The sequence below is a fragment of the Coloeus monedula genome (genome assembly GCF_965178545.1).
Source record: "Coloeus monedula genome assembly, chromosome: 1".
Lineage (NCBI taxonomy): Eukaryota > Metazoa > Chordata > Aves > Passeriformes > Corvidae > Coloeus > Coloeus monedula.
This window is the reverse complement of record NC_138781.1, coordinates 111846326-111873416: the sequence shown is the minus strand read 5'-3', so window position 1 is coordinate 111873416 and position 27091 is coordinate 111846326. Positions and strand designations below refer to the sequence as shown.

Here is a 27091-nt window from a genome sequence, read left to right as displayed (position 1 = left end):
TCTCTTGCTATTCCTCCTTGATGCTTCCTAGGTCCTGTTTGTGCAACCTGCACAACTAATATCAGGTGTGTAATATCCCAGGATCATTATCTGAAATGAAATACTGTGAATAGACTGAGTCGAATGGAACTGAGATGATTATTGCAGCTAAGGATTTGGACTACTGAATCCCAGTAACACAAACCTATACGTTCCAAAGGTGTTTCGGAGAATAGTCCTTCTGAGAGTGCGTGCACCAGCCATTGTTTGCAGTGTGTCTTTCCTAAGCCAGGAGTTAAAACTAATTCCCTGAAGTTCAATACCAGAACTCTTGCTGTTTTTGTTGCAGGAGAGAGCTGAGGATGTCATTTGCCTTGACATTAACAGGGCTTTTGACAGAATATCCCACAATATTATTATATCAAAATCAGACTATTACAGTCTGGATGGGCAGACAACTAAATGGGTAAAAAAAATGGTTGGAGAATCAGGTTCAGAAGGTAGAGGTTAATGATTCCTACTCTAACTGGAGTCTTGTGACAAGTGCAGTGGCACAGGGATACGTCCTGGGTCCCTTCCTTTTTAACATCTTTATTGAAGAATGAGAAGAGAGTGCACTCACACTTCCAAGGGACATCAAATTGTGTCAATAACAGTGGAGGCTAGGGTTGCCTTCCAGAGGGATCTGGATAGGCTGGACAAATGGACCAACAGAAATCTTTGAAAATTCATCAAGGGCAGATATGAAGCCCTGCACATGGGAAGGAAGAGTTGGTGGCAATAATACAGCCTGAGGACTGTATTATTGCCAGGTGGGAAGCAACTCTGTGGAAAAGTACCTGGGATTCTGGTAGACAGCAAGCTACACATGAGGCAGCAGTGTGCCCTGGCAGCTAAGAACCCCCAAAGTATCCTGGACTGTACTTATAATAGGATAGACAGTACATTCATGGAAGTGATCATGACCCTCTCCTCAGCATTTGTTGGTTGACTTCTGGAATAGGGAGCCTTGTTTTAGGCACCTCAATACAGGGAAGATACTGATGAACTGGAGTGAGTTTGGCAGAAGGTTGCCAAGAAACTCAGGGGACTGGATCGCTTGCATTTTGGGGAGTTGCTGCTGGACCAGGCTTGTTCAGCCTGGAAGAGGGACATCTTTGGGAGCACCTAACAAACAGCAGCCACACAGTAGCTATGGAGAAACCATCCAGGAGACAGATCCAGGCTATTCACAGTGCTGCGTAGGGGTGTGTGTGTAAGATAAACAGAGAGGTTCACATTAGGTACAAGGACAAATTTTTTCACCCCAAGGACAAGTCAGGCAAGGGCAGAGGTTGCCCAGGAAGGCTGTGCTCTTTCCGTCTTTGAAGGTTTACAAGACTGGATAAAGCCCTAAGCAACCCAGTCTGACCTCCTGAGGTCCATTCCTACTGGAATTATCCTGTGATCTGTGGATCTAGGGTCTGGCTGTACTTGATTTAAGCTATTAACAACTCAGTTTTTAAATTATCGGTGGTGAGTGCAGTCAAAAGAACTTGTCAGACTCCTTTTCCCTGGTTAGATTTTGCTTAATTTCATCACTTTCAGCTAGGATGTCTGAAAACCACAACCTTCCTATGTGGTTTGTGATCTCACCTTTCCTACTACAGTGAATGAAGCTATTACGTTATCAAAAAACCCCTCAAAACCATAGATTTGCATAATATGCTTCTCTAGAAACTGTAGTCAAATGAGTCTGTTTTTTCTGGGGATAACAAGCATGGAGTGATATGAGTTGGTTTGTGCTTTGCAAGCTGTTGCCCACTGTAGAAGTCACATGCAGTTTCTCACTAGTTTGAATTTCTTCCAAACATTCTGACTGTGCAGATTTTAGCACTTTAGCTTTCTTCTTGCTCCTTGGTAGCAAAGTCAACTGATCTAAAACTTGCTCTTGAGTTTTTTGGGGTTTTTTTTGGCTGGTGTTTGTTTAACATTCTGGGTTGGAGATTGGAATAGCCGGCTCTGCTGGTAGGTGTTGTGAATGAGGGTAAATGGTTCTACATGTGGTATTTATGACCTATTGGAGAAAAATGCAGAAAAGATGTGTTGTGAAATATATTTTAAGTAGATTTGAGTCCGTCCCAGCTGAAGTGGATCAGAGCCACAAAGTCTGGACTGGATTAAAGCCTTCCCAGAGTTCAAGGGTTTCTAGATTTCTGGGGATTTAGCCATCTTTAGACCTAAGTGTTCTAGTCACTGTTATCAATGGAATTATGTGCCTTCATAGCAACTAAAAACTTGTCCCCATGTCACTGTGAGAATTTGATCTGTTCTTTAGCCTTAAAAGTGCTTTTTAATGTACATGGTTTAATTATCTTGCTTGGAAGGTTTTTGTAACAGAGCAATTAGTCCTTTTCCTGTTGTAGCTTCTAACCCAGTGCTCAAATTATATGGCTTATCTTGAGTTCGAAGAGGGCAATAAGTAATGAAGACATGAGATGAGATCTGTCTGTAGCACTAATAATTTTATCAACGCTAGCAGTTTCTCCACTAGTGTTTAAAATGTCCACTAGTGTTTGTAAATGTCATCCACTAGTGTTTGAAAGCTTGCTATGCAACTGATTTTAGGGTTCTACCATACCTGCCTAAGGACACATGAGGAGCATGGAGGAACTTCTGCTCCAAGTGCTGAAATGTAGCTGATTTGGAGTTATAAGTCAGTGAATGCTTGAAAAGTTTGGAAGCACTATACATCAGTTTTAGAACAGGGATCAAAAGAAACTGCAGAGACAGAGATGGACAGGCAGAAAGCTAGAGCTGAATTGGAGCTTGCCTGAAGGATAGGGCCTGATCTACCAGCTCCCAGAAAACTCTCCCAAGGAACCTTGCATCTACAAGGAACTATAAATTTATGTACTGTGCAGTTAAGATTTGAGTCCCATCTGTCTGGTCATTAATACTACTTCCTGCAGGTGTTTGAAAGTGTTAAAACTACATACTGATCCAGCTCAGCATTGCCCAGGTATGAGGGCTGTGTCACTCGTATCTTAAATCACTGTAAGTGCAGAAAAGCAGCATTTAACTAGCACTGTAAAAATGTGTTTAAGTCTAAGTGTCTGGCTCCCTTTAAAAAAAAAAAAAAAGAAAAGGAAGGAAGTTAAGCGGATAAAGAATAAATATAGAAAGTATTTGTAGCTGGACTTGCAGAATGGGATCCAGTTGAAAAAAAACCAAAACACCTCTGGTCACAACAACAGCTTTGCGTTCCCACATGAGCATTTTTCTTGGATTGAGTAGTGCCCTAGATCATCCTCTCAATCTCTCAGACTGACTGCAGTTTTCACCAGCAGTTGGAAAGGAGCAGCGTTTGAGGCCAGAATATGTTTATCTTGCAAATGAGCCAAGATAGGAGAATGCTGTAGTCCTCAGACAGCAGCACAGGCCTCTAGGGAGGTGCAGAGAATCGGAAAATCTGTTTTCCATTTGGACACTTTGTACCTATGTGACTGATGAGCTGGGGCTGAGATCGTTGTCACAGCTTCATTTCCAATAAACTAACCATGAGATCTGATCAGCTCTGCTTTGCATATCCAAGAACACATTCTTTGTGAAGCCCACATATTTGGCCTCCCTGTCCTCTAATTTTTCATTCACTTAAAAACTGGAGCTGGGTCTTAACTTGTTGTTATGATCTTTACTTTGACCACGGCAACTTAATCAATGCATGAGGTTTTTTAATTCTTCCCTGTAATCATTTCTGACAGCTTTCATGTCAGAGCATTGCTTTCTGCAGAGACAGATGAAGCACAGGTTTCATCTGTGTATATAGTCCTGTGTGATAATTATAGTGACAAATGCTCTCTGCACTTTTTCTGTGAAAGCAAATAGTGTGTGTGTTAGTCATATCTGTATAAATTTGTGAGACATGCCAAAAAATCAGTGAAGTGATCTGTATAACCAAAAAGAAAAATTTTTAAGAAGACCAAGAAATACGAAATGCTTTGTCATAGCCTTGCACAGATTTAATCCCCAGAAGAGCAAGGATTTGAAGCTGTACTGAGATTTCTTGCTTTAATTTGAAAGCTGTGCTAGTATCATGGGTCATGTACTGGAAAGAAAAAACTGGAGATGCTCATATATACAGACAGAAGCATCTGGTGAGAATGCTAATGAGCTCTAACAGTGCTGTCAGTGAGTTTGTTTTGATTAAGGTTGCCAATCTATATCTGGTGATGAAGCCTGTTAGGGTCTCTAAAAGTTAAGCGGCAGAAATAGTTTAAATCATTAATAGAATGGAAAAATTCAGCAAGATATTGGTTACTCTGAATTCATATTCCCATATCTTGTTCAGTGTTATCCTAATAAACTTGCAGTAGGGAATTCAGCTTGTTTCCAGTAGGAACCTATTGAGGCAGCTCGTTATAAATAGGAAGAACAAATGGGAAGGTCAGTGGATTTTGAATTCTCTTTTTCTTCCTCCCTCACCTGAAGAAAGGAAATTGAATAACTGAAATCAGGTTTCATTGAGGTTTACACTGATTTTCCTATGCATGGGTCGGAAGGAAACACAGAATAATCGGATCAGGAGCATGCAACTATTTTCTATATAACCATCCCAGGCACTATTATATAATCTATAGTTTATCTGAACAGTGTTGGAGGCTCCCTAATACAAAAAAGCATCCTCTGACAGCTGCTTTGGTTCCTTGTTTGTTAACTATAGATGTGTTTGCCCCAGGTCATCCTGTGTTTAATGCTGGCTGCCAGACATTGTGAAAGCAGCTTTGCAGGAGTGTCTGAAAGAATCTCTTATCTGTGGTTCTGTGTACCAACTGTAGCCCACTGTACTTAGACCCCAGCAGGTTTAGTCTTCCCCCAAAATATATAGTGGCAGTTCAGAATCCCTCCTGCTATTCAGAATGACTCCTGTAGTCTTGGATTTTATATTTTGTGTCTGTGTTTCTGCTTCTTTGCTCCCCATGGTGTCTTGAAGAGAACGGATAGACTAGATCCCTCTTCATGTCAGTGCAAAAAAAATTTATGATATCCATCTTAATGGCTGGAGAAGTACTGATGTTTCTATTAAAGGAGAAATTCTCCTTTTTCTGCTTCTCATAAAATTGAGAGGCCACAACTGCAGGTCTTCTGGGGCTCCTAGCCTAGTTATGCTCACTGCACCTCTCTTCACACATAGCAGTTCACATGAGAATTTTATCTGCTGTAATTCCAGGGGCAAACCAATCAAGAGAAATAAAATGAATTAATGCTTTTTCATGTTGTTGCAATTTAAAGCCTCTGCCAAAGCATGTGCTTCAATTTGTATACCTCTTAATTCCTCTCTTAGCATGCAAGTGCTAGAAAATATTCTGCTGGGGACTATTTACTTGCAGAAAATCTATAAAAAAGTCCTGCCATGGGTAATGTCTCTCCCCTGTTCTTCTCTGCCCTAATGGAACAGGATTCTGGAATTAAAAAGTCTGTTTAAAAATTTTATATGTATATCATAACTAGAACAAGAATGTGTTTGGTTTTCTGGCACTTGCCCACTTGGTTTTATTGTAGACTGAAGCAGTGTCTTCTTTGCATGCTGCTGGGCTCAGGCAAAAGTGACAGTGAGATTCTTGGCTGAAAATCACATTACTTTCTTGGCTTGGACCTCATAAAGCTTTAGGCAAAAATGTCATAAACTCCCACTGAAGTTCCATAAACACAGTGCGTTTTCATTCGGCAAAGATCCTGCACTGTGTGCAAGACTTTCACAAGATCTCTGCTCACTCAATCTGGAAAAACTGTGCAGCTGCAAGCCAAAGCCCTGGGAGAGAGGGAGAATTGTGTGCTAGAGTCATCCGGACTCTACTGGTAGGAGCTCTTTGTGGCACCAGTGTGGGTAGAAGTGCATCTCTAATCTGAGAGAGAGAGGTTCTGTGACCCTGAAGTTTTCAAGGATTCCAAGAAGGGGTTCATAAGAGAAGAACTGAACTTGTTCAGTCTACACACCTTGTGCACTGGCATGCATGTGGATGTGCACACATATATGGATAAAGTTAACTAAAAATGGCAAAAACCCTCATTGCTTTGTGATTGGTCCTCACTGTATGAAATATGTACATTTGTTCTTGCTACACATAGTTGATTCCTGTGAGTCACCATGGGGACTATGCAAATACCTTGGAAAAGAAAATGTGTTTCTCAGCTGAGCTTCAAGCAGAGAAGGCAATCAGTGTGAACTTCACTGCATAGTAAGGGTCTATAAAGAAGATCAGTTGCTGAAACCTTAAAAATACCGGTTTTCAGGTAGTTTCCATGGAGACAGCTTGATAGTTAATGCTGTAGCAGCCAACACTAATTACACCTTACAATTGCTTGGGAGATATCAGTCTCCATAACAACTTCATTGTGTGCTTCATGGCCACTAAGCTAAGTGACACAGGCTCCCTGGGGCACTGTTGCAATTTAAGGAAGCTGTCTTGTAAGAACAGCTGAGACTTGTTGGAGATTTTGAATCTCCAGGTAATGGAAAATTTTAATATTGTGGAGGCGGTGTAAATGGCTGCAATTGTGTGTCCACTAAAAATGCCAGCTACACAGCTTTTGGGCATGACATGGTCACACAAATAAGTACATAAAGTTATGTGGTGTGACTTGGGGGTGGTATCGCAGCACAGTTTTCAGCTGTGCTCAATATAATAAATCCAGTCTCAGCAGACATTAACTTTGAGCCCTAAGAGATGCTCTGAAATAGTTTGTTTCCTTTTATCTAGTATGCTATCCTTTCGAAGTGTACATTTGGTATTGGCATTTTCTTTAATGTAAAGCTAAAGGCAGAACCATGAGCTTGGACCATATCTTTGGAAGGTACTTTTTCATCCCTACCCCTAACAAGCCATGTCTATATTCTCGACAGTAGAAAATGACAATACAAAAATAATTTTCTTCAGATCAAACAGAATTTTGAATTGCATAGAACGCAGGTTCATTTGTTCCTCTGCATAATAGATTCTTGGTCTCCCATGTTTTTATTTAGTCTCCTGGAGTTACTTGCATATGGAGAGCTGAGGCTGGGAGATGAATCATTATTGTGACAAAGAGAAGTCAAAAGAATGAGAACTGTTTTGGAAGTCATTTCTGTTGCTAATGCACTGATGTAAGTGCCAAAATTACATGGGAGAACTGTGCACTGTGTAACATACTAATGCAGAAGGCTCCAAAGCTAGCTAAGGCTGGGCTTCCAAAAACAAGCAAGATATAGCCACATTCTTCTCCTTTGCTGGTTCTCTGTTCTTTTCAGGATGTGTCTTGTTGATTTTTAAATACCTTCATGGGTGAAATGTCTCCAGGCTTTCTCAGAGATCTTGGCCTCTGTGATAGGCACTGGGTGTCACACTTCAGGTGGCTTCCTTCAGAAACTTCAGCTGCTGCTCTCTGAAACAGGTCTCTGTGTCTTTCTCTTCTCCCCAACTCATACCAGCTCTTTGCCAAACCTCAAGTGCATTCATTTCTCAGTCCAACTCTGTACACCTGTTTAAGGATTAGATTTGACTTCCAACAAAAGTCAGCAAACAGCCATAGAGCTCTAGGGAAGGCAGGCTAAATGGATTACATTCTGTTCCTGAAATATGTGGTGCTCAGGGAAGTCACATAGGCTTCAGACAATCTCAGGAGATGACTGTGGGCTGTTCTTGACCTATACACATCATTTTGCTGTGGATGGTTGTTCTAAGGGGCTAGAAGGGAATGGGTCTGTCTTGCAGAGGCTTCCCCAGCCCTTTCTGAAGGAATGGAAGGCCAAGAGTATAGTCAGTTATAGTCACTTCCGTCACTGTCTTCCCATGTATGGCACACACAGAGACTGCTGAGGCCCACAGTGTAATCTTGTGACATTGTTCATAAAAGGCACTTCTCAAAATTGATCAGTATAAATGTTTTTAAAAAAGCATTTTTTCAAGTATCACATTTTAAAAAGTTTCTGATGGAATATTTTGACCTTTTGCAACATTTAATGGTTAAGAAGCCCTGGAAAGACTGTCATTTTTAAATGGAAAAATAAAACCTTAAAGAATACCAATTCTTCCTTGCAGTCCTTAGCATAATAATAGTAATAATAGCATGTCACTTTCTTTCCATTACATCATTACTAAAACAGCATAAACACACCAAAGAATGGCAATGCAGAGACTGTGCCTCTGTTATTATTGTTGGGTAGTATGGAAAGGGGTCAGTAGGGAGATTTAGTTATCTGCTCTGGGAATTGTTTGTTTATGAATTAGGTTTTCCCGAAGGAGTTGTGAGATGGGAAATACAATAGGAAATGGACTTTATACATGCATAGAAATACCAAAATGTGTCATCTGGGAGAGAAGTTGATGGAAACTTGCTATTTTTGCTAACAGATTTTTTTTAAAAACCCTTGATTGTGCATCCCAAAGTTTCCTATGCTATTTTGATACTGCTGATATCCTCCACAGAGTTCTGAGTTAGTCATGACAGAAAAATGTTTTACATTTGATAATGCTGATAAGGAACATAGGCACTTCACGCATTTCTGTAGATTTTAACAATGGAAAATTGCCTTGCACGGCTTTTCACTAAAATATTCCCCTTGAGCTGGGCATCTTCATTGGTTCTCACAGCCCCCTTGAACCCTTTCAGCAGCATTTGGGCTTTCCATGAATAAGTCAAGCAGCATTCATAGGATCTGTTCTCTTACAGCAGCGACACTGAGGGGCACGGAGAGGTTTGAAAATGCACTCAAGAAATGCACAGATCTTGAACTGACAATGGCCTCAGTCTGCAGTGTTCAGCTTGAGACCTTCGGGGAATCTAACACAGAAACAGCAATCTCTGAGAATGTGTGCAGCCTCCCATTCAACACCCCCCTCTACAGCAAAGGGCCCCAGATGTTACCAGTCTTGGGCTAGCTCCCATCTGAGTCATTTGAGGCAGTTGTGGCAGTGACTTCAGAGTGCACAGCTGAGTGGATGTTCACCCTCCTGATGCCTATGGGGAAATGAAAAGTTCACTGTTGGGTTTCTAGGTTGCTCAGAGGGCATTTACTGCTCTCAGGCTTCTGGTCTGTTTTGTGAAGGTATTACCTAGTATAGGGCAACACCTCAGCACATGGCTTTGGGCTGAGTGTCCAGCTGACTTTTGAATAGACACACAGTTTTTGTGATGCTTGGAAACACGCTGATGTAGCCTGTAACATCTGCATTTGGCCCCATTTTTTTGCCTTAGCCACCTCATCATTAAAATTATCTTTCAGAAGTTGTGGGTCCTTGAACTATGATCTCTTGCACTTTCAAAGAGATCAGACTGACAGGGATTGAATTAGTCAGCCTGGTTAATTTGGACTTCAGTAAGAATTATAAAATGGTGCACATAAAGTAGCTAAATGATGAAGAGTTATCACAACCCATTATTAAAAACACTCCATCTCCTGGGACCAGCTTTTTCTTTTCTCCTGGATGCCAGCTGAGTCACCACTGAACTGCAGCTGTGGAGGTCATGGTCCGCCTGTGAGGAGTTTGGAAGTGCATCCTCTCCTGCAAGACACTTATAGTAACAGTTCCTGGTTGAAGCCCACCCATGGGCATCTAGCACTTGGGAGGAAGTAAGGCACAGACAGATGCTGGCCTCGTTCCTTCCCAAGGAGGCAGCTGCTTTTGTGCCAGATATACGTAGCAAACTGTCTGTTTGGCTGCTAAATTCGCCAGCTAAGTGTGACAACAAAAAGCATGATCATTTCATCTGGGTTACCTTCATGATCTCATGAGATGAAGAAAAATTCGGAATGCCAAAAGGCTAGCTCTTGCTGAGCTTAACATAAGATGAAGTATATTTTATTGTGGTATTTTACAGCAGCAGAGGGTCAGTACAGCTGACTGCTGCCCAAAACTGAAAATCAATACTTTTCAAATCAGATAGAAAAAGTAATTATCTTATACAATGTACTATATCATTGACCAGTAAAATTCAGTGTCTCAAACAGAAGATAATACTGAGACTGAGTGAAAGTAAAGAGAGGTGTATATTTTTAACAGACTTGGATCTGCTTAAAAGGTTCCAAGGAGTGAACAATTTTAGCAGTAGTAGACATTATATGGAAATTTTTCTAGGACAAAAGGGGAAAGATTAATAAACTGCATACCGTGAGATGTAAATTTTGTATCAACTAAGGTCAAGATGCAAACACCTCCTTTTTTCTGATGTGCACATTGACGCCAGACTTGCTGCATGAAGGGAGAATCATAAATTCTCCCAAATTCTCTGCCAATCAAGTATTGACTTGATTAAACCTTCCTTTATTCCAATCTAATTTGTGTCTGAGATCCTAGTGGGTAGAACACTTTACAGTTGTTGTTGTTGCTGTTGAAATCCTTATTCCATTACACAAATATTTAATAATTCATAAAGTAAGAACAAGATGATGAATCACATTGCCCTGTCATCTTCTGAACTTAGAGGTTCCAGGGGAGAAGCTAAATGTCAGGAGTCATTTTTGACCTTCGCAGTAATGAGGTAGCATATAAGCAAAAGAGACTCCTTGACAGGCTGAAAAGATACAGGAAAAGAACAGTTAAACATTATAATGCATGAAGCATTTACAGGAAACAGGAGGTGTTGGGTCTTTAGTTTGGTGAAATAGCAAGAATAGGCAAAATGCTTCTCAGCAAATTCAAAGAAAATCAAATTTGTTTGGTATAAAGAAGCCTTCTTGTGATCCTTGTTAAATCACTTTTGTTGTCCTTACTTGACAAAGCTTCAGCTACATGGATTGTGCCTCTCGTTTGCAGAACTGACCTGAACAGATGCTGTGAGTCTGGTGCATGTGCCCACACCTGTTTGAATCATGACTGATCGTGTTTCCATATCAGCAAAGCACGCTTAGGGCCAGCTGTTCCCTTTGTGTCCTTAGCACTGAACTGGAACGCTGAAAGTAGTAACAGTATCTGGATTACAGATGGGAACATTTAAAAGAAATATTCAAATATGAGCAGAGGTACTCTTAAAGTTGTGTTCTGTGCTATAACCACTCTACACTTTATAGGCTGAGGATTGGTGTCCCTTCTCCAGCTATCTCAGTCACAGGAAGGGAAGATGGATGTTTTGGCCATTATCTCCAATAGAGGAGGGTAAATGCTTGTTCTTTCAGCTTTGGCCAGAAAGTCTGATCTTTATGTTTGAGTGAAGCTAGTGTTAAGTGGCTACTTGATGTTCAGAAAGAAATCACTACCATAATTTTCAACCCAATGTGGTATTTTCCAAGGAGCAAAGAGTTTTGATTTTCTTTAAATGTCTCACTTTTGTTGGGGAAAGCAAAACAAGTTATAATGTACTTGTAATAGTTCAGTCCTAGCTCATCAATGATGTATGTTTATGTATTTCTATGGTGCATATATATAGTACATGTTTATATATGAATGCATATATAGATACATGTTTATACCTTGATAGACGTAGGTCTTTCTGAAAAGGAAGAGTCCTGTCTTGCCTTGCCTTGTTCCTCTTCGATCATTGTAAATATGACCATGATATCCTGTTTCTCATAAGAGGAAAATTTTCTCACACAGATTCTCTTAATTACACTGCATAACCCACATATCCTTCTTTCCTTACTGTACTTTAACATTTTAAGGTGTTTCTGCAACATAAAATAATCATCATATCTTTGTGGTGGCTCTTGTAAAGTTAAGAAAAGAGAGAGACAAGGAAATTAAGGCCAAGAATCAAAATGGCTATCCATGAGCTATACTCAAAGTCTTGGTATGGCTGAGAGCTGTAAGACAGGTGCCACATACCTCAAAGAGGTGAAGGCAGAGGACTCTCTAGAAGTGATTTAAACACAAGAATACAGGTTTTTCTGAGCCCTTTCTGAATTGTAGGATGGGGCTGGGCACACAGCTGGGTTCCAGAACGACCTAGTAACCACAGCTTCAGTATCCTTTAATGGTTTCTTTTCTCCTGCAGCCAAACTGCTAATGAGATGCATATGGTGCAAGCACAATAGCTTGGACACTTTTGTCTTATATGGAATTTTAAAATTATGAAATTAGACAGCAGTCAGCAGTTCTTCTGATATTCACATGATGCTCAGAGTTAAAAACTAGTTACTGTAGCATATTGATCTGAAAGGATTGTACATTACTCATGTATTAATCTGGTAAGACAGGATGCTCAATGACTTTAAGGCGGCTTTACGGATGCAACCACCTGTTGGTCCAACCTTGCACTTGCATGATCATCATCATGGTTGTATTGGTCATCAAATCCTGGAAACAAAAAGAACTTACAGAAAACAGCACTAAAATAACCTTCATAAATGTGATAGAAAGCAGAGGATGGATACCAAATTCTTTAAATACAGGAACTGCATATAGGTACCTAGCCACAGAAATGCGGAGGATTATCTTCCCTCTAAATGCATACCAAGGCTAATTAAGAAATCTACTTTCTTATAGCAGTCTAAAAGCTAATATATAGAAACACTCCTCTGCAGTACAGGGATTAGAGAAGAGAGAAAGAAAAAGAAAGAAAAACCACCCTAAACTATCTGATGATTTTTCTAGATGCAAGCATTTGTGTTGCTTTTGTTGTGAAAACATTTTAGAGGGCAAGTTGGCTGATTGTGTTTGTCATTTGATCTACCCTCTCCCTCTGTTTTTAGCATGTTCTATATTTTAAATGTAACACGTAGGTGATTTTAAGCTTTGTCAGAAGCTAATTGCTATGAAAACCAGATAGATTAATTTACACTAGAACTAAGTTTTATCGTTATCATTAGGCATTTGACTGCTAAGGCACGTTTAAACTCTGGCTACTTTTGAGTCCCAATACATGGAATTAATTGTGTTCTTAACCCCTGGAACTGACCATCATTGCTTTTAAAAAGAAGAAATAAAAAATATAAAGAAAGGACAGAAGAGAGTGACCAAAACCTCCTTTGAAAAAGAAGATGCTTTAGAGAAGATGGAGATGAATGCAGACATTTAGGCAAATATGAAATAAAGGTTCTCAAAGAAATTTACAGCATCTGAAAAAACTTCTGTGTGGCTGGATCAAAGCTGTGCGTATCATGAAGTTACTGACTCTGTCACCGTTGCCATGGTGCCACTGTTGCCATGGTGCCAGCATCACCAGGTTATCCTTTAAGGAACAGCTTGCATTTCAGAAGGGTTAAAGGGTTTTCTTCCTTGAGAAGAGCTGAGCAGAGTCCTCCTATGGGCAATGTGTACCTAAGTGTGCAGTAATGCACAAACTCATTGTGTTGTCTGCTGATTTCATAGACTGACAGTCTCCAGTTAAGTCTGATGGGGGATGAAATCCCTCAGGGCATGTCTGCACTTTGGTCAGGCTGAGGGTAACACAGCAGATGTGCTCAAGTTAATGTTAAACTAACGGGCAGAATTGAGAGTGAAGCCTGTTTTGCTTTCCCTTTTCCTCCAATCTATTTCACTTTGAAATGTTTCCTTCCCTTGTTTGGGCTGCTCAGCTTTTCAGGCAGGATCACAGCATTGCTGTTTCCTTTGGGAAGAGCCATTATTTTAGTGGTTCAAGGTTAAAGCTTCATTACCTTTCCTTGCAAAAAGTTGTGTGGCTGATTGAAATCCTTCCTTGTCAGTGGATTTATTAGTAGTGCTCCTTCAGGGGCTGCATTATCACCTGAAGCCCTTATGTTAAGCAGCATATTTTGTCTTGCTTTTTGATTGGTAACAACACACCCTCAGAACAAAGTTGAAAACTCTCACAGTTTATTTCACTGTATTGATTAATACAACTAAATTAATATCTATGGGGAGGAGACTTTAAAGGAGAGTTGGTCAGAGGAATTTTGCCGGAATTTTCTGTATCTTTTTTAACCAGAGACTGACCTTGGTATTGTAAAAACGGTTTGCGAAGAGTCTTTGAACTTCGAATGATTGCATAGGAAGTTTTGTCATTGCAATAGTCAATATAATTGAAAGCTTCCAGGGAAGTTTTTATTTCTCTGGTAGATCATCCCCAAAGCTGACCTAAAATTAAACAGTGAATGCTACTTTGATTTTGTCTGGTTCAGCATGCAGGATTCATTCAGAGCTATACATTATTTCTGCTCACGATGGAGGACATCTCCAGTGCACAGTATCTGCAGCTGTTAATGGTGCTTTATTTTGTTTGCTGACCATGGAGAAAAAATTATAAACTGTGGTTTTTTCTACACAGCTTGTTTTTATTTGTTTATTCCCTGTCCTAATTGACAGAAATCCAGTCAGACTTGACATTAGTTCTAGTCCCATCCTCTCTTCCTTGTGAGGCAGGATATGTACCAGGTTTGTCATCTTTAGCAGGGATTTTTGCTGCCAACTCATGGCAGATTTCCAGTGACAGTACCAGCATTGCACAATCAGGGAGCTTACAGGTGGTCATTGGTGCCTCTCCTTGCTCATTGCTGAATTTTTGCCATTTGAAACCTCACTGTCAGCACCTGCTCTATAAAGATCTCCTCTCAAGTCTGGGTTATTTCAAAAAGACTTTTCAGTACCTGCTGGACCATTTCAGTCAGGGTTTGGACAGGGGAGATCCCAGTCCCTCAGTGTTCTTCCATGTATTTGGCTGTCCCAGTCAATGCCTTCATCTGTTCATCTGGTTCTGTAGCTGCTGGATGTCTGTGAATGAAAGTATTCTTGCTAAGGTGCAGCAATGTTACATTGCCTTAAATCTGGATGAAGGAAAGCAGAGGAGAGCTAGATAGAAATGGTTTGTAGACCATCTAAGATGGAAAATGTATGTAAACAAAGAGAAATTATGCTAATAGCTTAGAAAATTAATGTGAATTAATCAATACAGAAGATGGCATTAAAATATTAGTTGTTCCTTTTTTCTGTTCTGAAGATTTTGGTTTTGTTTTGCCATATTTCCATACCTGGCATAACATTTTGTGTGCACATGTTACATATGCTTACTCTGAAGTAAATGTATGTGCAAAAGAGATGTAACTCTGAAATCTGGGAAATTATTTCAGTGGCTCTCCCTCAAGAAAAAAAAGTATATGTTGTTACTGATATTGGTCTGCTGTAATTTTTATCTTTTTGGTAGTACTGGATTATCTTGATGAAGCTGTTTTCAGTGGCACTAACAATGATCCATTTCCCTGGTAATTTTTCGATGATTATCTTAGCAGCTGGCTAAACCATGCAGAAGAGGGACAAAACAAATATTATGCCTATAAAAAGCTTGATATTGCTTTAATTCTGACAGTAGAATGAAAACAAAGGTTATGTACATCAGAATCTTTTTCCTGATGTTTTGAGAAGATGACCCAATGGTAAATAGAATGATTTATTTTGAACACTGAATGAACTTGACAAGCTGTTTCAAAACACTCTCTTTGGAAAAAATATGCTTTTTTGTAAGGACAGGGGTTTTGGCAGTTTGAGGAAGTGAAGTTACAAGAGTTGGCTCTGCGTACACAAACTAAAGAAAACTTTTTTAAAGTATTCTGTGTTCACAGTGAGAACTATGATATTTAACTTCTTAGCAGTTTAAAAGTTTCAGAGGAAACATAGTTTTATATGGAATGTACAACTACAGTTGTAATATTAACAAATCATGGTCATGTCAGGACTAAATCCCCACCATATCTTTCCATTCCAGATAGGAAGATTAAATCAGAATCTAAATTTTGAAAATGTCCTCATCTGTTTTCTTGGCTATATAAACAACATGTTCCTGAACAACTCAGAAATGCTAGATATTCAAAATCTAGAGCCAGCTTCTGTAGCTTGAAAATCTTTCTCTGAAGTGATCGTAAAGTCAGGGATGAAAGGGGTCCATGATAGCTTGGCCAAGAATGATGCATTTATCTGGCCAGTGCTGTCTGGTTTGAACTGATTGAGATTGGACTCTCTGGAGGCTACGGTATAACCAGAGCTGGTCAGTGGAGAAGGCAAGGCAGCGAAGAATGCAGTTTCGCATTCCTCTATCTCCCAGGATCCAAAGTCCTGCTTTGTCAAGGACCAGGAACCCTTAGGATGCCATCTCCTTGTGTCTTCAAGCCACATGTCAGACTTATCAGAGTTTTCTGATATTATATGTTCAAGAAAATCAGCTATTAGGGAAGCTGGCTCAGTAGTTATCTTGCCTGTTCTTAAGGTCTACAGCAAGAAATTCTCCAGTCTTTATTTTTATTTTGTTATCTGTAAACTAAGTTAATCTCTTATTCTAAAATAAATGTCATTTCCCCCCTATTTTCTTAAAGCAACGTTTATGAGACAAATTTTACTTTCTCTTTGGAAACTTTTTTTTATCTGACCATAATGTTACGGGGAGAAAGGAGGAAAGCATTCATGTCATGAGTTGTGCAGTGGTCTGTCTATCAAAGTTCCTTGAGAACTCCTTAAAACTAGTGGTAATTGTGTCTTCCTCCACTCAGGAATCACTAAAGCAGATTTAGAAAAAGCAGACGCATCAGAGCACATTTTTTCCTATGCCTCCTTTTTTCCTGTGCAGAGGTGATTATATGTGCTGAATTTATCCCTACTGGGCAGCAAGTTCTTCCACACGCTGGAATATTTCTGCTTTATGGATCTTGGTCTGTTACCCAGCACTTCAAGGATGCTGTTGTTTTTCTAGTTGCCAGTCATTCAGCCTGATAATGGGCAAACTGATGATCTAGAATTGAATGAATCTCTTTGGATCCTCAAGTTGGGTGCTGTGTTGTCCTTGAGAGGGGCTTCTTAAATGTAAATGGCAATGTAAGCAGTGTGTGGAATGTGTTATGTCATCTGAGCCTGTCATGGGTTAGCAAGCATAGCTCCGAAAGTGATTTTCTTGCAAAGAGGTGCTTATGGCTTCCTCTATGACCTGACAGAACCTATCAACTGGCTAGTTTGAATATTGACAATTTCTTAAGCCACTTAGAATTTTGACTGCCTCTGTGGTCCACATTTAAGAATGGACAGACCCCAGGAAAGCTCTCTCTTGCTTCCAGCCTTGGGACAGGTATGGGGCCCCGCAGGCCCGTGTCGGGCCCTGCTCGGCCTGGGCCGGGACACAGCCATCCTGGAGCCGTGTGGCCCTGTTCCACCCACAGCCTCCCCCAGCCCTGCTCCATGCAGGCGTGGCCCAGCTCTACACAACCCAACCCCCTCCAGTGCAGCCAAAGATTCAGCTGAAGCTGCCCAGCTGCCCGGCAAAGATGATGTGACCAACAGCGATAAGCGAATTCCAGCTGCAAGGTCTGGGTGAGATTAACCCTTTTAGTGCTGTAAGTTTCCTCCAGAACAGATGAAGCCTGCTGACATTAAGTAAAGAAGGAAGAGCTGAAAACCTGAGGGAGGAGAAAGAGGAGATGCTTAAGAGCTGAAATTCTGTTGTAAATCTATGGTGGTGATGGACTATGATATATCAGAGTACCCGTTGTAATTTCATGAAAGCATGGGGGGTGGAGCGTTCAAACTGTACTTGTGAGCAAAAGCACCTGTGCTGGAATAAGCAAATGTTGAAGCAGCTGTAATTTGATGAGAAGTTTGAACAGGGAGAGATGGAAGTGATGAGGACTCTTGCTCCAAATCAGAAGGAGAAAGACCTCTGTTCCTAGAGATGCTCCCAGAGAGATTCGTAGAGATGAAGATGATGAGGACCCTTGCTGCTCCCAGGGAAGGGGGAGGGCCTCTATTTCTAGAGATGAAGATGCTCCCAGAGATGGGTGAAGAGAACTTTTGATTTTGAACAGCTCAACCTTAAAATGGTGCCCCAGTAGCTCAAGATTGGACCCTCAAAAGCAGTTGTGGGAAAAGCTGCAAGCTGAGGGAAGGGACTCTCACATGCAAGCAGAGAACCATCCCAGGCAGCTGTCTTGTTGTGACACTGAAGCCATGAGAAAACTTCTTGTGGAGATGTCTCCATAGCATGAGCAAGAGAGACTCCTCTCCCTAAGTGAACTGAACAAGGTTGTTATAGAAGTGGTAAACAGACTGAACATCTCAAGGGTTGTCTTTTTACATTGTCAGTGGGAGAAGCGAGAAAGGTGGGGGGAGAAGTGTTCTGAAGGTGGGGGGGGGTTTTCCCCCTTTTGTTTCCTTTCTTTTAGGTCTGTTAATAAACTTACTTATATTCTTCCAAGTTTTGTGCCTGCTTTGCTTTCTCCTAATTCTTATCTCACAGAAGGTAAATAAGTAAGTAATGAGTATTTTGGACCAAACCATTACAGAGCCTGTCTCTGGTTCCCAGAATAATGGGGACAACTGAAGTTTTCGTCCTTTTATGTGGAGACGTGAATTTGGGAATCTCCTGTAACCAGTAAGTTTGAAACCTCTAACTGGCTGAATTGCTCCGTTTTTTTCTCCTGGTTCTTGTCCAGCCCTTGTACTAGAGTATTTATGTGAAGAATACCAGAGTACTTACGTGTTTTGTTATCTGACTACTCAGGCCCAATCTCTTATACAGAGGAGATCAGCCCGCTCTCCTCAGACCTCATCCCAGTACATGGATACTTTTATTTCCTTCAATGCTGATGCACATTGTAAATAACTAGAACTGGTTTTGGTTGAGGTAAGAAGCACAATTTGAAATGCCAAGATTTTTGATCATTTTTAAAATTACTTGTGAATAACTCAGTGATTAGAACTACAGAAACAGCAAATAGGTGCTAATAAAGTGTTCCTTTAAAATGGGTCTTGTTTTCACAGTACAATGGAATGACACATTAAACTTAGAGTGATTTATTTTAAGTAACAGTCTTGAAGGGGAGGTTGTTTTGTATTGTTTTGTTTTGTTTTTTTCATTCAAGTAAGAATTTGAAATGATTTCTCAGGAAATATTTCAACTCACATGGAAATATTTTGTTAAGTTATACTACACTTGAATTTTTTCCTAATCACGAAAAGCCATGTCAGAATTTTGTAAGAAAATTTCAGGGTTTGAATGTTTTTAAAGAAGCTTTTATAATACTGATTGGTCACAGTTCCTTTAAAAGTAGGCAGAGTCCATTGAGCTATTGCTGTTTCTAAAATAGTTGGCGTTCAACCATCCAGCCTGTATCATTTGATAGAATTAGTGACTGTCTGTCGAAATCTTGGGGAGCTTTGTTCAAAATGGGCATATTATAGCTAATTAAAATTTTTTTTTCCACCTTTTAGTTTTAAAGATTCAGCATCAAAATATATTTGGAAATCATTAACCTTAGTTTGTCCTTTAACTTGCTTTCTTTTGTCTTGAAAGCTCATTCCTTTTACTAAAGCATCTGAATGCCTAGGAGGACAACTGTGACCTTTAAAGTGAAGAAAGAGAGATTACTGCACTTAGCTTGTTTTGATTTTATTTTGTTGGTTTGGTTTTTTTTAAAGGCCATTCAGAACATCAGTGTAGGTGGGATTTTTTTTCAAACTAAATGTGCACTTTAAACACTTCAGATAATACTGAAGTACTTAAATAAAATTACCTTCTCTACTATGTCCCTAGAATTTAGATTCTTCCCCTGGAACACATTACATAGTTAGCTTCTCTGAAAACTTCTTTTTCATTTTTAAACATATTCTTCTTTTAGACAAACAAAGGTAGACATTTTAGCAATGTGTTTTCCTTTTAGTTTGTTTGTGATTTGTTTTTTCTTTCCTTACACACACTTACTTCATGCGCTCTTCCAACCCACATTTTGTTTGTCTTTGGCACTGAGAGACTCTTACATAATTTCTCAAAAATACAACAGTGTTCAGCTATAATAGTCCAAAAGGCTACAGCCTGCATTTTTGCAGAGGTTTGGGATGATCTCAAACAGAATGGTGTATTGTTTCTGATAGGGCCTGTTTTTTGGACGTTTCTTAAATGTCTGTTTCTCTGCTCTTGGCCTCTTATCAAGTTTCTAATAAACAGGAATCTCTATGAGGGAGTGGGTGACACAACTTCAACTAGTGCCACTTCTCAGATACAGCACTTCAGTTTCTTTGAGGAGAAGAGCTTAAAAAAAGAATGCTCTGTGCATACCACAGCTGCCATCCTTCATTAGTTTCTGTTTACATGGTCGTTAATTGGTATTGTATATTTTTATGTAATAAGTTAACATTAACCTAAAATAAGTTCAGTACAATAAATTCCACGAGCATTCACACCAGTGTAAATGAGAAATGGTTCCCTGTAGGTCAGTGCATCTGCTGCACGGTTTGTAAGGGGAGAATCCAGCCCACTAGAACAAGATGCAAACGTATTTTAGAGCACTGCTTTTGAACTAGCGGGTATTCAGCCTCGCAGCTGGTTTTTAGGTAAAGTGCATGAAAGATTCATCTCCTGAATGGTTAATTTCCACTGTTTGGAGTAGGTGTCAGCTCTCTCTGGCTGCAAATGACTATGAGACATGCCACTGAACATGCACAGTTGCAATATGATCTTGAATTTTGAAGCGTAACTCTCTGTTTGTGATTTTTCCTTGTCCTCTGTCAGTCTCTTTTGGGTATATATGTTTAATTGTATGTTTGTGTACATATACAGATCCAAGACTATAGGAGTAGAGGTAGGATATGTATCTTTGATTTTCCCTAGGAGTGGGAGCTCACTTTTTCTGTTGGCTTAGAACTATACAGCATTGCTTCTGTGGTACACTGCTGTGGCTGTGTGAAAACACTGAAGTTAGATGAAGTTTGTATCAGTGTGTCTGTGGTTGTATTGGTAGCAGAAATTTGGTTGCAGGAATGGCATGGGTCTGGAGTGGTTCTGCAGTCGTGTGTTATCCTGCCTGGATCAAGTCCTTCTCCTGCCTCGTTTCCTCAGTCAGGTGCCTGGACTATAGGCACATGGAGAACAGTCAGGGTGTGAGTTACGGTAATGTCTAGGAAGAAAAAAGCCACCTGCACGCCTGAATCTCCCTGAAGTAGAAAACATCCCTAAAGAGGCCAGAGGAGGTAGTCCTTGTGTAGTCCCCACTGAACACCTTTGCTCCTGTGCCATTGCATGGTCTCACTGCTCCATTTAGATTGTTGTCCCCTCTCCACCTAACTCAGAGTGTGGCTGGAGAGAAGACACACAACCTTCTCTTCACCTGCCACTGCTGCTTGTGGACCTGCACTGATTATATTCCAGGCAGATTCAAAGCCTGCCTTTTAACATGCGGCCTTAAAAAATGTAGCAGGTATTGACTAACACACTCTTAGTCCAAGCTCTGGTGCACAGAATCTACACTGAAATGGCATTTGCTTCCCTACTGCACATGTAGTAATGCTTTAACAAGTAATAGATTACAGAATGAAGTTTCTGCTGTCTCCCCTGGGAGTCAACTGGGCAAACAATGATTAGGAAATCTTAGCTGATAATTGTTTAAATGTTTTGTTTCTTAATTTCATCTTTTTCCTTGGGCAATTTTGTATTAACTTAAATAGTTCCTTTCATTCCTCAGTGCTTGTGTTTCCCAAGTATTTGTAAACCACTACCAAGTCTTCCTTTCCCACAGGCATTGCTTATCCTAACTGTTGACTGAAAATCAATCCCCCCATCTAATGACTGTCACTGTTCTTTGAACTCTTTCCATTTTACATTATCCATCTGGCAACAAAACATCCAAAACTGCACGCAGGCTGCAGATGTGGTAGCTCCATAGCTGCTGAGGCAGGGATCTGTTACAAACCATTGTATGTCAGGATCTAGCTGCTTCTGGAATCAGTACTTGGAAAGTATAAAGTCATTTGTCTCTAGCTTCTCTACCCAGGACACCTGGGGGTAACGAGAGATTTTTAATATAAACAAATGAAGTTGTGATATTTTTCTTTACCCTATACCCTGCTAATTTTTGTTTGGTTTTTCTACACCTATAAACACATTTCAAGCTCTCATTCTCCTCAGAAATACAAGGCTTTCCAAACCTGGGGTCCGACTGCTCTCCCCAGTCTGCTGTGGGCAAGTAAAAGCCAGCAGGCTTCTAGGCCAAGCCGGCTAGGATATGTGCTAAGGGATGCCCTGCTCTGCTTCCCTGCCCTGCCTCTGCTGTGTCCTTGGTTCTGTCAGAGTCAAAATCGAGCTGTGATGTGTGACTATCATACTATCTTCTCCAACTGAAAAAAAAGTATGACTGCATGCATGGGAGTTAAATTTCAGCAAAAGTATTTAAGTTTTCATTTGTGATATCACAAATTCACAAAGTGTTTCTTCCTTCTTTTCAATTTAACAGGTTATCACTGCTGGTTTATCACCGTTCTTCTTTGTCATGACTGCCAATGTACTAACAATTTCTTGGTAAGTGCCTACATGAGCTTTTTGCTTAACAGTAAAGATGAATTTTCACACAGTGCTTCATGTGGAAATACTTTTAAATGTCAAGTTCTATTGCTGTCAGTATTACTTTGCATGTAAGGAGAACCAGGTGTGCAGTGATGGATGCAGTACAGTAATAGAAGAGTGTTTCTTCTGCCTCTGTGGGAGAACATGGACATTTTGGACATAAAGCCTCACCACAATTCACTCAGCACATTTTACAGTGAGGAAAATGGATCCAACAGGCAAATAAATGACCCATTCAAAGTCATGCTGCAATTTAGTGACAGAACTGGAAGTAAAACACAGGAGTCAAGGTTTGCTGACAGCATCTTTTTAACCAAAAGGGTGCATTCAAATTTCCCTAACATACTGTGCACTGTGAATGCATAAAATTAAAACAGTAGAAAAATAATGATAATAAGCTTTTTCCAAAGCTGTATCTGGATTTTGTGATGCGTGGCCACACATTACAAATCACCTAATATGAATTTTTTAGGTAGTAATATAAAGGATGGGAGTGCAAACTCCTTTGGTGAAAGGAAGTGATTTTGATCTATGTTTGTATAGCACCCAGTGAAAAGGAATCACAGAGCATGGCTGATGCTCCTAAATGCTTCTACCATACGAATAACATCTCAATATGGGGTGAGGCATGTGTCTCTGAGGACAGATTTGTTAATGGAAATAAAAATCTACTTACTTTTGAAAAGCTTTAGGCTTCTTTTTTTCCACTTGATTTGTGATTCTTTCAGTTTGATTGCCATCCTAAATATTCATCTCTTCACTGAATGGAATTAGCATATCCTTTCTTCAGGTGTGATAAGCGTCTTAGAGAAAGGAGAATCTCCAGTTCAGACTGGCCCCATTTACTTATGTGTGAATATGCATCCCTATCTGTATTTTAGGCACATGTCATCTCAAATGCTAAAGTAAGTTGTGTAATTCTTTTAGCTCTAGGAATACATGCAGCCTGTGCATGTCAGAGACTTAACCAATATCAATGCACCCCCAACACTCCTAGTCTATGCCATTAACTTGCTGCTCTTCACCATGTTTCACATGTGTTTGTGCAGGTCCGTCATGTGTGTGCTAGAGTTAGGCTTTGATTATATCTCTGTATTCACTGACACATGCACTAAAAATTAATGTGTACCTTTGTTAATGTGAGCACACAGACCCATATAGTTGCACACATGCCACCTGCCCTATATGGACTGAAACTTCTATAAATGATGAACACACCTGTATGTTTAAAAGAAAATTTGCTTTAGCCCATGGGCCACTGTTAGACTTTGTCATAATTCAAAAAGAAAACAATTTCTTTAATTCATTTTTTTAAATTTTAATTCTGTTAGTGCTTGTGCATTGGCAGTGCCTTGGCTTATCAGCAAAGCTCTGGAAATAGTTTGTTGGATGATAGCAGCTGCAAAGCACTCATGAGAACATTAATCACTGAGGATTTTAGTGTTGCTCCAGTGTGGTCATGGACAATATCATATGTTAATTTTTGAACGATGGGCAAATGCAGTTAGCTGTCACCCCACTATAAACAGAAGTTGGAGGATTTGCCAGATGGTAAATTGAAGGTAAAATCAAGGGTTGGCATTTAGCCATGGTTTTTGCTCTGCTTCATCTTGAAGATGTAACAATGGTTTCCTTTTGCCTAGTAATTTGGACTGCATGCTCATGTGGATACCCAAGATTTCAAATCCTTCAGAAAGGGATTCTTCTTCTCTGATGTAAGACATATGGTATTAAAGAGCAGTTTAGGTGCAAGCATCTTTTTCCAGAACAAGGCTGGGCAGTTTACTGTCTTTTGTACATAATTGCCAGTCTAATTTTTAGAATGGTCTCTGTTAAAAAATTATAAAATAACACATCTGTAGAAACAGGAAAAAAATTTCTAAGGCTCTTTAGAGTTTAGGTCTTCTGTATGTAGTGTTTTGTTTTTGGTTTTTTTTCTTTAGGATAAAGAATGTATTATCCAACCTTAGCTTCCAAAGGAATTAATGCATAGGGTGTGTTTATAACTGGAGCTGAAATAAGACATGGGGGTTTACCCTCTCCAGAAAAAAAGCACTCAGAAGTTGTTACCGATTGCAGGTGACCAGACTCAGTGGTTTAAATCTTTTTGAAAAGCTTGCAGCCTTTTGCTCCTTGTTGGTAATTCCACACCAAAGCTATTCTGTCTCGCCAGTGGACTATCCCAGACTGTCTGTAGCACCTACTTTCCAGGGCTGTTTACTGTGTAATTATAAGATGTTGTGCTGTTGTTATACAATTTTTTTTCCTCTCTGGAACAAGGGCGATTATGTGGTTTTTAAAACAGCTCACCAAAGCTACGATTTAAGTGAATGTAATGCTATTAGACCAAGGAGCCTTCGGCTTTACATGCTTTTTTTTTCCAAGGAAAAAAAAAAAGAGTACTCTTAGACATGAACTTAACAGAAGTTTGTTTTGTTTATAAAGTTCAGTAAGGAGCTTTTCTGTTTCATAAGCTAATTAAGCCATGGGGCTAAGATGAAAGGTCAGTACACTTAGCTTTGCATTGTTATAAAAGGGGAGAAAAGTCGGCATCTTACCATACTCCTGTCAGCTGTGAGAGATAACAGAGGAGACCCAGGGATTATTAACTGTTACATGCATTGAGTGGGTTGATGGCATATTTCAGTGAAGGTTTTTGTAAAACCATTCATCCTGACTCAGAGTCCTGCTCCTAGGCTGAGTCTTGGGGAGCAGCCTTAGTGCCACTGCTGTGCCATGAGCAGCACAGGAAGGAAGTGCTTGGGCCCATGTGCCTTTTTGGCTGGGGCAGCTCCTTTCACCAGGCTCTTCACCAAGAGAGGCAAAGACAGGAGCTTCCACTGGCCTCACTATGCCAGTGGGATCACCCCAGCGCAAAAGGGTTTTCCCAGATTTCCCTTGTCCCCAAAACCTAGGCTTTACATCTCCTCCTGGTGTTGTCAGTTGGCAAGTTTTCAGGACAGAACACAAACAGAAGTTGCAAGAGGGAATCATAAAGCTAATGAGGTTCAGACTCTCTTGCCTTCCTTTCCTATTCTTACTAGTGTAAGGGTGAGCAGCTATTCTTGTAACTAGGGGCAACCTTCTCTATTTAGATTCCTTTCTGTGCATTTTCACTGAATACCACCAGCCCTAAAACACAGGAAAGGTAGTTTCTGATGAGATCATTTAAATAAGATATTTTGGGTTTCAGCAATTCTTCATTAAAGACAAATGAAAAAAATCACCTGGGTTACTGTTTCTAGGTTGAAATGTGTTTAGAAAAAATAATATCTTTTTTGTATCAAGTAGAAGGATCTGCCTGATGCTAAATTTGTGATATACTTTGTTTACAGCCTTGTGATTGGTGGAGTTGGAGAAGCATTGCTTGTTTACACTGAAAGGACAGGCACATAAAGAGGAACCAGACCTCAGCAGCTGGAAAAGAGCTGACTTGCAGCCTAGAGCTATCATGAAAAAAATGCGGCAGCAGGAATGAAGAAGTGCAACCAAACATGAGGAAAGGGATCTACTGTTTTTTTTTTTTTTAATTAAGAAAAAAACCTATGCTATTAATAGTGCTGGTAAAGGAGCAGCATAGTTGGCAAAGATGGTAAGGAGCCTTTGCCTCAAAGCACAAGACAAACGATATCAGATTGATGTGGTAAAGGAAAAACTGCACTGTCTCATGCTGATGGCTCTGTGTGAGAACCACTCAGTAGCAGCTTCTTGCACAGGGAACTAAACTCAGGAAAAGCAGCATTCCCCACTGGATGCCCCCGGTGGATTTTTTTGTTTGAAGCAGACAGCAGGTCATACCAAACAATGTCAGAGCCCAGATCCTGCCATAAATTCAGGATCTGGAAGGACGGATTTTGCCTCCAACTGTTCTGTAAGCGGCAAGCTGCCACACAGGTCTCTAGTCAAGTTGTCTGAACTGGTACAGGGACTGAGGCCAAGGGGCTTGTGGAGATAATCCCCTTCTGGAACTGTGGCAGTTTGACAGCTTTGCAAAAAGTGAAAATCAGCAATAAATCTCAATATCTGTAGTGATTGAACTTTGTGAATTTTTTTCGTCTCCCATTCTCCAAAATTTCTCTTGAACTCTGGCAGTTTTTGTCAGCTGGAGGGGGTGGAGGGACACGTACTGTTCCCAGCAGTGGTTTGTCTCTTAAATTATTGCAAGAGGAAACAAAGAACACGAACCTTGAATGAATGTCATAAAGAGTGTAAGGAAATGAATCTCAAGAGTTCTTAAAATAATTGCACTTCTGGTTGCTTAATGGCTGTTAGAAATAAGTCTTGATATATTACAGCCTCCAATATATGTGAAAATAATATTAAATGATGAGTTTACAAGATTGTGGGAAAGGTCTACATGGTAAAAGGAACTCGGTAACAAATCTTCAAGGAGGAGAGGGACTTGTCTCACATGATGTTTGGTATGTAAAGTGTAGTCCCTTAATCTAAGTTGACCAAGTTTCCTTCATAGTCAATGGAAAGGGGGCTGCCCTCACGTCCTTCTTGAATAGATTGCTGTGTTAGGCAGTGTGTATCTGTCAGTAGATAGACACCAGGTGACTGGTGTAGACAACACACATGGTTTCTACAAGGCTACAGTTACCAGAGGCATATCTGCTTCAATCTAACAAATTCCACCAGATGGGCTTGAAAATATGGCTACATTTTAATTCCAAATAAAACACCATAGGTTAACAAAGAAGATAAATTTTACAAATGTTTGCGGTCAATTTCTATGACTGGAGAGTTTTAGATAAAGATTAGTTGGTTTTCAGAAAAAAAAAATGCTGTAGTTTAAAAGAGAAGTACTCTGGTCTATATTGTATCTAAGCTTATCTCAATTTATTATGAAAGGTCTCCTTATACTGGTATGTTGACTATGCATGTTGGGTCC

At 40.1% G+C, this 27091-nt stretch overlaps 1 protein-coding gene across 2 annotated transcripts in view; it reads left to right on the top strand.

Annotated features, from left to right (window-relative positions):
- TMEM241 (transmembrane protein 241) overlaps nucleotides 1-26225 on the top strand; it is a 56429-nt gene extending 30204 nt beyond the window's left edge. For both annotated transcript variants that reach the window (XM_082277719.1, XM_082277718.1), the window contains exons 14-15: nucleotides 22088-22152; nucleotides 25533-26225. In XM_082277719.1, coding sequence (XP_082133845.1) covers nucleotides 22088-22152; nucleotides 25533-25593 — 126 coding nt within the window. In that variant the 3' untranslated portion in view covers nucleotides 25594-26225. The remainder of the gene's footprint in view (nucleotides 1-22087; nucleotides 22153-25532) is intronic.
- The last annotated feature ends 866 nt before the right edge of the window (nucleotides 26226-27091 follow it).